Source organism: Myotis davidii, unplaced genomic scaffold, assembly GCF_000327345.1.
Source record: "Myotis davidii unplaced genomic scaffold, ASM32734v1 scaffold260, whole genome shotgun sequence".
In the NCBI taxonomy this organism is placed as follows: domain Eukaryota; kingdom Metazoa; phylum Chordata; class Mammalia; order Chiroptera; family Vespertilionidae; genus Myotis; species Myotis davidii.
In genome coordinates, this window is record NW_006291758.1 from 559,202 (window position 1) to 574,372 (window position 15,171).

Below are 15,171 nucleotides of genomic sequence, written 5' to 3' on the forward strand. Positions count from 1 at the left end.
GTGATCTGCCCTTCTCTGGCATGATGGGGGCGGTGCCCCAACTCCCTAATCGGCCCTTCTCTGAGCCCAACCAGGGGCTGCGCCTAGGGATTGGGCCTGCCCTTTGCCACCCGGGAGCAGGCCTAAGCCAGCAGGTTGTTATCTCCCGAGGGGTAACAGACTTCGAGAGGGCACAGGCCGGGCTGAGGGACCGCCCCCCCACCCCCGAGTGCACAAATTTTTGTGCACCGGGCCTCTAGTCTCTATATATAAAGAGCCAGGGGCCATCGCAACTGAACAGACAACTGAACAGGCTGAGTGGGGTGACAAGGCCAGCAGGGGGATTAGTGAGGGACGACCAAACGACTGAACAAGCAGGCTGTTTGGGGTGACCAGGCTAGCTATGGGGGGCAGTGAGGGACAATGAAACAACTGAGCAGCAGGCTGCATGGGACAATCAGGCTGGCAGGGGTAGGCTGTGAGGGGCAACCAAGCAGAGAGGGGCAGTTTGGGGTGATCAGGCTGGCAGGGGGGCAGTAAGAGCAACCATGCTGGTGGGGGAGGCAGGGGCCACCAGGCCAACCGGGGGAGGGGCATTTGGGGGCAGCCAGGCCAGCAGAGTGGGCAGTTGGGGGTGACCAGGCCGGCAGGCAGAGGTGGTTAGAGGTGATCAAGCTGGCAGGGGGGTGATCAGACAGGCAGGCAAGTGAGCAGTTAGGAGCCAGTGGTCTCGGATTGTGAGAGGTATGTCTGACTGCCAGTTTAGGCCCGGAAGTTGGACATCCCCCGAGGGGTCTGGATTGGAGAGAGAGTGTAGGCTGAGCTGAGGGACTCCCTGCCACCCTCCTGTGCATGAATTTCATGCACCAGGCCTCTAGTCCTATATAATAAAAGCCTAATATGCAAATTGACCAAACAACAGAATTATTGGTGGAATGACCGGTTGTTATGACGTACACTGACCACCAGGGTGCAGAAATTCAATGCAGGAGCTTCCTCCAGCCTGCAGGCCCCAGGCCAGCCAGGGCGGGTGCCAGCGGGGCCTCTCCCCAATTGCCCTGCTGGTTGCCCTGCAGATCGGGCCTGTTCACTGGCCAGGCCTAGGGACCCTACCCATGCATGAATTTCATGCATCAGGTCTCTAGTTAGGAAGGTCAGTCTCCTGATCTTCAGGGAGGCATTCCCTTAGATTATTGTGAACTGAGTTGTTCTATAAGTGTGCCCATGATCTCAAGATACATTTTAGAAAAGATATATTTCTAGTCACTAAACATCACCACTTATTGAGCATATTGTAGTAGAATTCCAGAAATCTCAAGATTTACCCACTTGTTTCCTGTTCATACTTTAGATTTACATAATCCAAGATTACTGGAAATGTGTGTAGAGGTCTGACAAATGGTTACCAGAGTGGGAATGTGAGTGTTGCAATTTTCTTGATGGTAGCAAAATTCTGAGAGAATATTTTACCACACTTACATATCCCATGACCACTATTTATAATAAAGTTTTGTGTTTATTTAGTGGTGGTGGGGATTTTGAGTATTATCTCAAAATTTTTTTTGAAATTGTAATTAATTTACCTAATCCTAATAGGAACGAAAGTGCTAGCTAATGTATCTCTTCATGGAAGATGAGTTGAAAGTGGAAATATCTGACTCAAGGATAAATAGAATTTGCAGTAGCTAGTACTTAAGGAAACTCTGGTAATATGAAGTCAATAAACCAAAATGTTTTTTCTTCCCTTGGTGTAAACTTGTAGTTAAGTTGGGTTGGATGTGATCTTTTGGGTTTTAATGGGCATGACTGGGTTTATCCTGAAGAGATTTAAGGAGAAGGGTGGCTTTTCTTTCTAGGTTAAGGCAAACAGAGAAACCAAACCATTTGAGGGCTGCCAAACCATTTGAGGGCTTGTTTAAGTGCCAGGAAAAGTGCCATTCAAGTAGTGGAACAACAGAAGGTTGGAGTTTCTTTAGGGTTACATGGAATCAAAATAAAAGACATAAATTCTTACTATCTGGATTTTCTTAGTGGAAAATTGCTTTGAAAAAAAATTCTGTCTGCTATTGCTTATATAATGGTATTTATCCTTTTGAGGACCCCATGTGGTTATCAATGGTCTATTGTTTTCTACATAGAATGTCTGCCTCTATCCGAATAATTTGTGAGTACTTTTATTTAATATATATATAAATAAAAGACATAAATTCTTACTATCTGGATTTTCTTAGTGGAAAATTGCTTTGAAAAAAAATTCTGTCTGCTATTGCTTATATAATGGTATTTATCCTTTTGAGGACCCCATGTGGTTATCAATGGTCTATTGTTTTCTACATAGAATGTCTGCCTCTATCCGAATAATTTGTGAGTACTTTTATTTAATATATATATATAAAATAGTGAGAGAATCATTGATCGGCTGCTTCCTGCATGCCTCACCCTGGGGATCAAGCCCACAACCTGTGCATATGCCCTAATTGGGAACCAAACCATGACCTCCTGGCTCATAGGTTAATGCTCAACCACTGAGCCATGCCTGCCAGGCTAATTTGTGAGTACTTTTAAAATTTATGTACAATTTTTCTTCAGTGCACAAGTACTTACAATGACTATTATAGGTGAGCAAAAATAAGTGATATTAATTTGTTAAGATTATTCATCCTAGTGAGTGTTAGTGCCAGAATTGAACTCAAAGTAAGAGTACGCTTGGTTATACCATATTGCATCCTTGTGCGGTAAGTAGTAACTGAATATCTTATATTACCAGTGCTCTGTGCAATGTACTACAGAAAAACTGTATGAGTTTCATCTTTTTCTAAGTATAATTCTGGTAGCCATTTTTAATGTTTAATTATAAAAATGTATAAACCCATTAAAATAGCTGAATCATTTTAAAGTACTCTTCCTTTTAATCATTTTTGTGGCATTAAGAGTAATTACTTATTTAACTATCCCTAAATTGTTCTGAAGTGGAGCAATCTATGTAAAATGTAGTTGTTCTTTAAAGAAGGCACCACAGGCAGTAAATTTCAGAGACTCCTTCTCCATCTGTGATCAGTTTAATTTTCAAGGCCAGTTGAAATTCACAAATGCACCCATTTACTAATCAGAGTCCAGTTCTTTAAGAATTGGTGTAAATTATTAGATATCTGTTGGGTTTATTCAGTAGCAGTTATATTTCCCAGAATTGAATTTCTTTAACTGCATCGAATACCAGTTCACTTTCCTTTCCAAGCGCAGGTTTGACCGCTGGGTTTCTGTGACTGTGTATACAGTGTTTGCTTGGTAAATGTAGAATAACTCGATCTTTCCACTCTGTTGAAGTTAGCTGAACTACCATTCCTTTAGGGCTGATGAAGAAGAAGAGCATAGGAGAGTAATATATAAGCACACTTTGAAGATAAATCAGTGGCTAACACAAGACCAACAGTAATACAGGGTGTCCCAAAAACATACATACACACTTTAACAGCTGATAGCTCAATTGCTGTTTCTTTCTTTTCAGCAAGACTAAGCTTTGAACAAAGGAAATTCACCCAAAAATGCCATGGAAGTTTGAAAATGCAGTTGAAGTACAAACACTGCCTTTATAATTACTCAACATGTGTACATATTTTTTAGGGACACAATGTACCCTCCCCCTAAAATGTATACACACTTTAACAGGTAATAACTCACTTAATTTTCACTCTTTTTTAGGTTTAACTGATTTGAAATAATGGGTGAAGCCAGACTAAGCTTTGAACAAAAAAAAAAAATTATGAACTACACTTTTTTTATGGGGATATGTAAAATATAAAGCTTAAACTACAAAACTGGGAACAATTGACAAACTGAGGGCTCACAAATACCGAACAAAATGATTCTAGATGTTTGTGATTTCATTGCTTTGCATTATCAGCAGTGCCTAGACCAGAAGGGTCATCAGTTTGAAAACAGGCATTGACCAAAAAAAAAAAAAAAAAGTATTCATTTCTGTAAATTCTTTTAAATTTTGAAAATGAACTATATATTAATAAACACTTTATAATCATTCAAAGTGTATATACATATTTTGGGGATTCCCTATATATATTCAAGACCTTTGGTTGTCCATACTGGCAAAGTGAGTTATATCTGTTGGTTAAACATAAGCACACATGTACACTCACATACACATGCACACGCAGTTACGATGGTTTTAAATGCAACTAAGTGTTCTCTATTCCACACTGTCCAAAATGATAGGCACCAGTCCCATAGGGCTTTTTAGCACTAGAAATGTGGCTATGAGACTAAGGAACTGAATTTTTAAAAAATTAATTTTAATTAATTTAAAGAAATAGTTACATGTGACTAGCGGCATCAGTGTGAATTTTTTGTAGATGATTAGGTAGGTGGAATAGTGATGGGCTGATAGAACATACAGATTGGTCCAGTTTAAGGAAATCTTTTCTAACATCTACTTTATCCAACATTGGGCCATGTGGAGGCATGGGCACTCAGTGTTTTGAGGAGAGCCTAGTGATCCTTTGGTGAAAATGCAAATGGAGAAACCAAGCATCAGTTTGCTGGGAACTCAGACTAAATGACCTGGAGATTATGAGATATTTCTTGAGAAGAAAGGAAGCTCGATTTGAGTGATTTGTGTTAATATCTGCGTCTGCATTTTCTAAGAATAGACAAGATCTGAGTTGTTACTTTTCATGAGTAGCTTTTTTGTTTTGTTAATGCCAGTACAGAAATGTTTGGCTTCAAAAGCAGCACTCCATACAGTTTATGCTTGCAACACAGGAACCTTGTGAGGTTGATTGTGTTTGTGGATATATTTTTTTTTATCATTTATGATAACTTAAGTCAGATATTTCTTATGGGAAGTCTAATCTCTATCCAGCAGTTCTACCAGAATGAGTAAAAATTGCTTTTTCCACCCTGCTACCTTCCCTCACCCCCCTTTTCACTGTTCCACTCACTCCCAGTCTTTTACCCTGTCAGATGGAAATTTTTGACTCAGCCATTTTCACTTTTCCAATAAGTTGCCCAGTTACTCTGTGGTCTCTGATAATGATGTAGATGGTCTGTGATATTAAAGTAGTACTTCTGATTTGAAGACTTATATTATCTCAGCATTTTCAAAACCCACTTGCCTACAAACCTAGTGTGTCTGTGGTTAGCTATAATATATCTACGTGCCAAACAAGTGGTTTGGGTTGCTGGGATTTTCATTTAACTTTGAATTTCGGGGATTAGAAAAAACACACTTAGGAACCTATTTTGATAAATTGCATCAGATTGAAATGTTGGGATTAAATCAGTTGTTTTGTGTTTGAAAATGTTGGGATTAAATCAGTTGTTTTGTGTTTGAAAATGTCTCTTTACTGTGCTCAGTCTTGTGCTTTTGTTGAAGGTAGGTGTGTGTGTGTGTGTATAGGCACACATTTAAAACTAATGCTTGAACTATTGATGGTGTCCTTTATATAATTTAGTTATTTCTTTTTAAATTCCAGCATGATAACTGAGCTTACTTTCATGTTTGTTACTAGTAAAACACTTCTCTCCAGTGAAGAACTAGTGTTATTTCTCTTTTATGATAATGAGCAGCTTTTCATATTTCCCTGCTTGCTTTGTTTCTCAGGAAGATCAGATACAAATTTGGGGCCTTATGTAGACTTTGTTTTTGTTAGCATACTTTTTTTCATTAAAAAAGCAAAACAGCCTGGCTTGTGTGTCTTAGTTGGTTCAGCTTCAACCCAAGCACCAGGAGGTCACTGGATTGATTCCAGGTCCTCAGAGCACATGCAGGGGGCAGGGGTTGTGGGCTCCATCCCCAATCAGTGGAGTGCAGGAGGCAGCTGATCTATCGATCAGTCTCATTGATGTTCCTATCCCTCTCTCCCTTTCTCTCTCTCTCTGAAATCTATAAAAACATATTTAAAAAACAAATCAAAACCTTTTCATTTATAACCGTAAGGAAATGGTATAGTTAAATTGAATCAATAAAGCAGTGATACTATATAACTCATTTTTTTACCCTACTAAATAGTGGGTGGGCAAAACATAGGTTTACAGTTGTGAGGACACAAAACAGAGTTAATGAAGCTATTGTAATAATCATAACCTGCACATCCTTTTTTTATACAAGCAACTGTAAATCTCCTTTCTTCACCTGAGAACATCCTAAGAGAGAGAGAGAGAGAGAGAGAGAGAGAGAGAGAGAGAGAGATGTGAGAGAGAATCAATCATCAATCGATTGCCTTCCATAAGTGCTCCACCAAGGAACAAACTGGCAACCTTTCAGTGCACAGGACAACGCTCAACCAACTGAGCCACTCTGGCCAGGCTTGTAAACCTACTTTTGTCCACCCTATATTTGTTGTGTCAATGTTGAGTTGCTTAAATAAGATTTAAAATATATATCTTTTGTTATAAAATATTATGAAAAGGATTATAGATAATAAGATTCCCCTTCATGGTAGATAAATTGGGAAATAGAATAATGTTTAAAAATGAAAATTAAGCTACAACGTAGTCATAGAGTACATAATCTTAGGATTTTGATGTTTATCTTTTCTACTATTTTCTAAATAAAATTTAAGTTGAAAGGTATTTCAACTATAGTCAAAGTATACTATAGGTTTACAAGGTTGGTGCAGGATCATGGAGAGTACCTTTAGGATTTTATGCTTGGCCATTACAATAAGCCACGGGATTGGTCATCTTTGTGGTGGATGGACAGCGTGTTGACCCTCCTCATCTATTTAAACCAGCAATAAATTTAAATTGTAATTGGGGTCAGCTTTTCTTTCAACATTTGTGTGTCTGTGTGGAAAGATAATATATCTATACCTATCTATATATAAAATCCCAGCTTTCATTCCTGAAACTTGCTTGGCTTAATGTAAACTAAATTACTATTTATATGTACATATTTGGATTTAAAAAGCTCACTAAAGCTGTATGTCTTTTAATGGGAATAAAGGAGGTTTCTAATTTTTATTTAAATGATGTTTGAAAACTTTTGCTCATCTCTGTGATGCCATTGCAAGGGCAGAACTTAATTCTGTTCACAATATTATTTTTTTTGTCTATGGGACTCTTACTGTTCTTTGACCTTAACCACCTGTTTTTCTTCTTCTTTCCAATCAATGTGCATCTCTGAAAGTGTTTCTATATCGTCTATTCCAGTGGTTCTCAACCTTCCTAATGCCGTGACCCTTTAATACAGTTCCTCTCATATGGTGGTGACCCCCAACCATAAAATTATTTTCGTTGCTACTTCGTAACTGTAATTTTGCTACTGTTATGAATCGTAATGTAAATATCTGATATGCAGGATGTATTTAGGCGACCCCTGTGAAAGGGTCGTTCGACCCCCAAAGGGGTCGCGACCCACAGGTTGAGAACCGCTGCTTCAGTCCTAATTGTGGTACAGAAATTAGGCCCAAAGGGCCCTGCCTTGAAGAGTTTGCAACTGAATGGGCGGCAGTTGTGTGCTGAGTTGAATGATAAAGTGTGCATCTTTCTGTTGATGATTTTCTAAACAAGGAGGCAGAGTTACATGGTTTTAATGGTGCAAAATAGACTTATCCCCACCATGCTCTAACTTTGGGGAAAATGTTTGGGTAGGAGGGAAGAGGCTACAGGACCATCGAGGGCTGGACGTGGTTCCCTTAATCGCAAGATCAGCCTGAGATTGGAGTAAGTGGAATTGCACACAGGAAGGAAAGCTTGGGAAGTGGGAGGGTGAAAGCCCGGGGCCTAGTGGTTTATCTTAGGTTGAGAGATGAGTTTATGCTATTTATACTGTTTACTTCAAAGTTGAGTAGATTAGAAAAGAAGCAAACATCGGGGTCTGAACTTGGCCTGGCTGTGAAATGTGTTCAGTAACTGCCAGCCTGGTTACTGTTTTACAGAGGTGGGTGGATGTGTGACTTTTCCAGCTCACATCAGAGTAGTGATGCAGAGAATGCAGAGGTATATCTGGAAAGGAGCTAGAGCCATGCAGAAGAAACTGTAGATTGGACAAATAAAATATCACTATAAATGAGATTATATATTTGGAAGTTCTTATTTACTCTGCAGTGCTAAGTCCCTGTACTAACAATACCACTCTGTGTGAGTGTGTGTGCTTCCATGTAGCTTTTGAATATTTTCTACCTTGCCTTCTAGCCCAGGCCAACCCATATTTTGTGGATACCAATTCAGCTGCTGTTATAAGAGAATTTAGGGTCAAATCACAGTAATTGAATATACTTTAATCTTAATATTTAAATGTTAGGAAATTAAGAAGAGTTATTGTTAAGGTTAATTTGTAATATATAAATTCCTTGAACCTGTTGATGATTTGTCAAGCATCTTAAATATATGCTGCTGATGAAATAAAAGATGTGGATTTAAAAAATATAATATTTAATTATATAATTAAAAATGTGATTATCTATAATAATAAAAGCGTAATATGAATATCAGCCAAACAGCAGAACGACCATCCGGACGACCTTCCAGACGACCACGCTATGACACGCACTGGCGGCAGGCCAGCCAAGGCGGGTGCAATGCAATTGGTCAGGGGGCCCACCATGGCCCTATGATCGCCCTGCAGAGGGAGGCCCAGGCCAGCCAAGCTATCGCACCCCACGCCTGTCACCCGCAGAGGGAGGTGACCAGTGAGGAAGGCGACCAGTGGTGGGGGAGTGGGGGCAGCACCACACAGACGGCAAGCAGTGGCAGTGTGGGGGCAGGGCCAGCTGCTGGCAGCTGGGAGAAGGAAAGCCCCAATAAGCCCTGATTACTAACCAGGCCTAGGGATCCTACCCAAGGGGTCCTGGATTGCAAGAGGGCGCAGGCCGGGCTGAGGGACACCCCTCCCATGCACGAATTTCATGCACCGGGCCTCTGGTCTAAACATAAAACATTACAAAAAGCACAGTTAATGTAGAAACCCAGGAACCTATTGCCTAAATTTAATAGATGTTACTATTTTACCTCATTTGCTTCAACCTTCTCTCCCCATTTATAAAGCAGTAGAATACCTACCTTATCTAGCGAAGGCACTCCTGCTCCTTTGCTTTTCTCTAGAGGTAACCACTATTCTAACTTCAGTTTATGTTAGTGCCATATATTAAAAAGTCCATATTTTTACTTCAGGTGTGTGTATCCGTAAACATTATGTTTTTATGACATTATCATTATTTTTTAAAAAATTATCTTTATTGTTCAAAGTATTACATATGTCCCTCTTTTCTTCCTCCTCGGACCCCTCCCACCTGTCCCTTCCCCTTCCCCCCATCCCATGGAAAACTGCAGTAATTTTATAATATTTAATTTTCGTCAACACATTAAAAACATATAAAATATATTTTTCTGGTGTAACTTTCTACCCCAACAACATAAATTGAAGTGACTTTTAAACTATTTGAGTGTAATCCTCAGTGATGTATATTTTACATTGTGGATAATACATTTCATATACATGTGTGGTACAACTGAAAGTGTTTCTTCAAACCGTAGTTCCTGTAGATGTGTGATATCCTCTATTTTCTAGCCTACCCATTTCTAAATGCTTGTCCCAGACTTAGTAAACTGATTTTCTGACCTAATAATAGGTTCCTGCACATGGTTTGAAAAATAATAAGGTTATTCTAAAATTAATATAATCTTAGTTAATCTAAAATTAATACTGACTATAATATATAAACATAAGCCTTTGTTGTATAATAAAAGTGCTTCAGATAATAAGGCCATATATTAAAATAGCATTCTTTTGCACAAGATGTAACTTTAGCTAATTCATTCTGAATATTCATTTTCTATGAACTAAAGACATACATATTCTAGCCATTTAATTAATGTTAATGAGCTAAATGTTTTAGAGAATTCATGTTGGTTAGTGTAGAATAACTTCTTTCAGTCTATTCCCACCATGGTTTCCCTGGAGTCCTGGAGGGTGTCACGTGTTAGGGAAGGAAAGAATGCTGGTTGGCTCAGAAAAGGACTCCCAGTCCTATTACCAACACACTTTATAGCATTAATAAGCTCTTTCTTCCTTCTAGCCCTAATCTTTCCCACCTACTAAATGGGAGAGTTAACCAGTTTATCTTGTTTCATCCTATGAAGTATTGGGTAATACATCTGGGCCTCAAGTTCGAGTTTGGTGAGAATATATCTAATCAGGACTTCCTATTGGAATTACTGGTTTTGCAGTTGCATTTGAGCAAGGGGTAAGCTAAGGTAATACTCAATTTAATATGATTTTGGGGGGAAAATGATTCCTCCATCCTAAAACCATTTGAGACTAACTTTGACTTCTCTAAGCTCTGCCTACTTTTTTGTTGCAGTAAGGGCCAGGGCTGTATGAATGTATGTAGTACACGTACATAGTGCTAAGCATGACAAAGGAGTGTTTCTTCATTTCAGTTAAATGTCCTTATAGGCAAATCCAAAGCTGTAGAAAGACATCTTTAACCTCTGGTAAGCCCTAGGGGACATTTTCATAAGTCCTACACATTACAGTAGTCTGAAGCTTTGGGGAATTTTCTTTTTTTAATGTCAGTTATACATTTGGAATAGGGTAAAGACATATCACCTAAACTACACACCCTTAAAACAAACAAACAGAACATCACTTTTCATGAGTCCTGCCTGTATGTTTGTTTTAAGAAGCAGGAGTTCAAATTGCAATTTGGGGTAGAATGGACCTTGGTGACTCTCTCTTCCCATTTGCTTCTAAGAAAATAGGTCAGCAAATGCTTTGCCTGGATCTCCAGGTGGAGGCAGTTAGGGGCAGGATTCTGGTATACTCTGAGGTTCCCATTTTCTTTAGGTTTGCAGATTCTTTTTAGACAATTACCTTTAGAGAGATCTAGAGAACTAGTTCTAACTCATGTCTAAGGGTGTGGACCTACTAAAGAATGTGATTATCCTTAAAGTAGAGATCTGCTGCTACCAGAGGGACTGATGAAGGTCTCTTTTTCCTAATGACACCAGGATAGACATAAGACTATGGGAGAGGATCCTCTGGACCCCAGGTGGCTGAAGCATTGGCCAAGGTTTATTTAGCTCCTCTGACCACGTGACAACTCAGTTTTCTGTCAGCTGCAGTATGCAAAACATTCTTGTCTATTGGAATTTCCTGACATTAGGGTTCTGATTCTGTGGTTAATATCTTTAGGCCAAAGACCAGAACTAACCATTATTTTGTGATACCCTGTCCTTGTCACTGAGAAGGTACTTATGTGGGTTTTTTTTTGTGTGAAAGAAGACTATGCTTAACTAGTCACTATTTTGTGCAGTGCAAGTTATAAAGTTGATCATCTTAAATATGAGAATTGACTTTTGAAGTAAAGAACATGGTTTTCTTTTTATGTTGCAGTATTACTAATGAGCCTTCTACCTGCCTTTCCCTCTCATCCTCTGCAGTGTGTCGAGATTTCGCTGTCCTGGAGGACCACACCCTGGCCCACAGCCTGCAGGAACAGGAGAGTGAGTAATAGACCTCATCCCTGCTCCTTCAGTTTTCTTTTTTATAGTGGTAGCTCGAGGCAGGTGTCTTAGAGTGAGTCAGGGAGAGAACACAGTCACCAGGCTGCAGGCTGCACCATCCATCCCTCCGAGCGATTTGTCTAGGCCCAGGACACCTGGGTGAAGCATGATATTCTGGGTATTTTGAAGTATAACAGCTGCCAGGTGTTAGATGACTGTGGGTACATTGGAGTAAAAGAGGGCCTCAAAACCTTAGTGTGTTGTAAGAGGGACTGGTTATACGTGTGTCAACGTGAGAAACGTCCAAACCTGTAGAGAAGTTTTACGAGTTTATTTGAGCCAAACTGACAATTGCCCAGAAGCAAAATCTCAACAGATTGAAAAAAAAAATGCTCCAGAAAATGGCTGTTTTGCAGTTTGTTTTATACATTATAGTCAAAGGAGGAAGCATAGGGAGGGTTACATGCCATCTATTGATGATAGTTTAGGGAGGCAGGAGAAAGCAAATCAAGGAAACCTCTGTGATCAGATAAAGAGTTAAATGGAGACACACATATTTCTTTTACATTGATGGGTGCAGGATAGTTACTAATTAACTTTGCAGCACATAGAGATGGTATGCAGGGGAACAAGATAACAAGGGGTTTTGTGGTCTTCTGCTCTGGTAAAGAGGAGTTACTCTGACATTTCAAAGGTATGTTATCTTAGATGCAAAAAGTCAATAGACAGGCTTAAAATAAAGATTGACCTTTGTCAGGGAAGATACTGGCCTAGGACATGACTAGCAGTCATCACTCACTTTTAGTTAAGAACGTGAGTTCAGTTGCAGACCATCCTTTGTAGTTACATCCACCACACAGGCCCTCCCTGAGCTTACCAGGTTTAGTATGTGGCCCCTTTTTTGTCCACACCTGGATTTGGGGTGTGTAGAAGTCTGGCTTAGGGAGCTATTTCTTCCCCTAGGAATAGGGGCAAAGGTCTTTTTCCAGGCAATGAAGGTATCTAGACTGGATTTTTCTGAATATTTAAGTATATAACTATGAAAAATAAATCGAAGCTGTATGTGTTGTGCAAAAGTACATATTTATGAATATGTAATTTGTGAATCATTAATTGGTGTGGCAAAATAAAAGTAAGTATTGAAAAATGTAGTTTATAAGTAGAGTGATAGCTTGTAGAGCAGAGAGAGCACTGGCCCTGGCTTTTGAATATTTGTGTAGAAGTCCTGACACTGCCACTGTTTTGCCATGTGACCAAAGGCAAGTGACTTAACCTTTCTGACCCTCTTTTTACTTAAGAGAAAGATGGGGATAATAATTCCTGTGCTGCCGATTAACCGGCGTTATTGAGGGCATACAATAAAGTGATGGATATTAAGCTCTTTAATGGAAAAGCTCTTTTTAAGTTTATTAGGAAGTTTATTGTTAACAAGCCAAAGCATTGTAATTCCTCTCCTCCATCTTTCTGTCCAGTTGAGCATCATTTGGCATCAAACATTCAGCGGAACCGTTTGGTCCAGCATGATCTCCGGGTGGCTAAGCAACTCCAAGAGGAAGATCTGAAAGCTCAGGCTCAGCTTCAGAAGCGCTACAAAGACCTGTGAGGATTCTGGGGAGTGGAGGGAATCATGCCAGGACTGGTTTACTGGTTTCCTCTGTGGAGCCAGCAACCAGGGCAGGGGAGGAGGAGACTCTCCTTCTGTTCCTCTCATTCCTGTCACTGTTAGGTTAAAAAATTGTGTGTGTGAGCGCATGCGTGTGTGTACATGTGAACGTGTGTGTGTGTGTATGTATCCTTTTCTTTGATTTGAAAACTTTGTTTTTGGAACATTGACTTGGTTTAAGGATGTGTGCATTCTGGTGTGAATGAGCCCTTAGCATTTTCACTGTATGACTTTGAGAAATTTGGTCCACCTATTTTCCTTCCGTACAAGATGGGAAAAGATGATCTCTGCCTCACAGGTTGGTTGTCTGGGGGAATCCAGTGAAACACTGTATATGATAGAACTTCATGACTTGCATTGGGTTCCTTTACTATGTCCTATCAGGGTTTGCTGCTCTAATTTTCCTCAAAACCCTTACTTTTCAGATCCAGGAAGAATCTTCTGGAAAGCTCTGAATTGTGCACTCAGTTCTCTCCATAGCTTCAGTGTCTGACAAACATTCTTTTTCAGTCTCCTCTTTTACAGTTAGATATGAAAAGATCATATCTAAGTTCTCTTACAGTACAATTACTTTTTATTTTCAATGCCTTAAAACTCCTAGGGTACATTTCTTCTTTGAGAGTAGCTCTAATACCTAAATCTCTAAGGGTGGATTTAAACATTAGATATTGTTTTGAGGAGAAGGGGTAAAGGGAGAATCAAAGGACCCCTCAGTTTTTTTAGTTGTCATGTTCATATAAACAAGAGAATCTATTATTTTTGCTGCCTTTGAGGAAGGGTTTGACTTTCTATTTTATTATCGGTAGACAGAACTTCATCATTTTTTTTCAGCTTCCATCTTTTGTAAATAAACATTCTTATTGACTCTTGCTATCCGTGACACCATGAAAGGCACTGGAGACCACAGATGTGAAGAAACATAATCACTGCCTTTAATGGCCTTAGGAACATATTCTGAACACTTTATATGTACAGGTACATGCATGAAGCACATGTAATTGAACAGTCAATTTCATGCTTATGAAGAGAGAAGGGATTGAGAAAACTGTCCCAACATAGGTGATATATTTAATCTGAACCTTGATGGTTAATTAGGAGTTTATAGTGATAATTGAGGAAAACCATTCTAGCCAGAGGGGGAAGCATGCATAAAGGTAAGAGGTAAAAGGACCTGGGATCGCATGGTAGCCGCAAGATAATCAGTATTGCTGCAGTGGGGGGTGCGATTAGGTAGGAGATGAGGCCGGAGAATTCTCAAACGCTGGACCAAAAGGTCACATATGTTAAGGAATTTATGTTTCATAGGTTTTATATTGTAAGTAATAGAGAACTAACTGTTGGAGTTTTAGAATTTTCATTTAGGGACTTACTCGGGGGACTGGGAAAGTAAAGGAATAGAGGTGGCAAGATTGAAGGGAGCTATTCAGCAGTGGTCAAAAGCATAGATCAGACCAACAAACCTCAGAGGGAAGGCACAGAGGGTGGGGGAAAGGGGAGAGATCAACCAGAGGACTTGTATGCATGCATATAAGCATAACCAATGGACACAGACACTGGGGCAGGTGGTGGGGCAATAGGGGGATAAGGACACATATGTAAAACCTTAACCAATAAAGAAATTAAAGATAAAAAAAGAAAATAAATAAATAAATAATAAATAAGAGATGGTGAGGCTTGAATGGAGGATAGTGGGCAATACAGATGCAGAGAGGAGTGATATCATAGAGCCTAAATGATAATGGAGTTAGAAGAGAGAGATTTGAGATGTATGGAGGTTTGGTGTCACAAACCCAGTAAAGGTGAGAGCCAGAGGTAGGCTATTCAAGAATAAATCATTGCCTTTTACATTATTCACAATTCTCTGTTATGAAAGCCAGTTCTTAGTTTGATGCGGAAGTTTAATATCCTGAATGAGGCTAGTGATAGTAAGTATAACGAGATTGTTGAGAGATGATTGAGACAAACCACTGTAAAGTACAAATCAAATCTGGTGAGTGATGGGTTATAGGTCCTAAATGAGAGGAGAACCGGGTATTATATTCCTGCCTGAGACTTCAGGAGTTTGGAGG

General features: G+C 39.6%; 1 protein-coding gene across 5 annotated transcripts in view; it reads left to right on the top strand.

Annotated features, from left to right (window-relative positions):
* The window catches only part of CCDC50 (coiled-coil domain containing 50), a 57,868-nt gene that overhangs the window by 5,483 nt on the left and 37,214 nt on the right, over positions 1-15,171 (top strand). For 4 of the 5 annotated variants that reach the window (XM_015564945.1, XM_015564946.1, XM_015564947.1 and 1 more), the window contains exons 2-3: positions 11,377-11,439; positions 12,912-13,038. In XM_015564945.1, coding sequence (XP_015420431.1) covers positions 11,377-11,439; positions 12,912-13,038 — 190 coding nt within the window. The remainder of the gene's footprint in view (positions 1-11,376; positions 11,440-12,911; positions 13,039-15,171) is intronic. The other variant, XM_015564948.1, reaches the window with a different exon arrangement.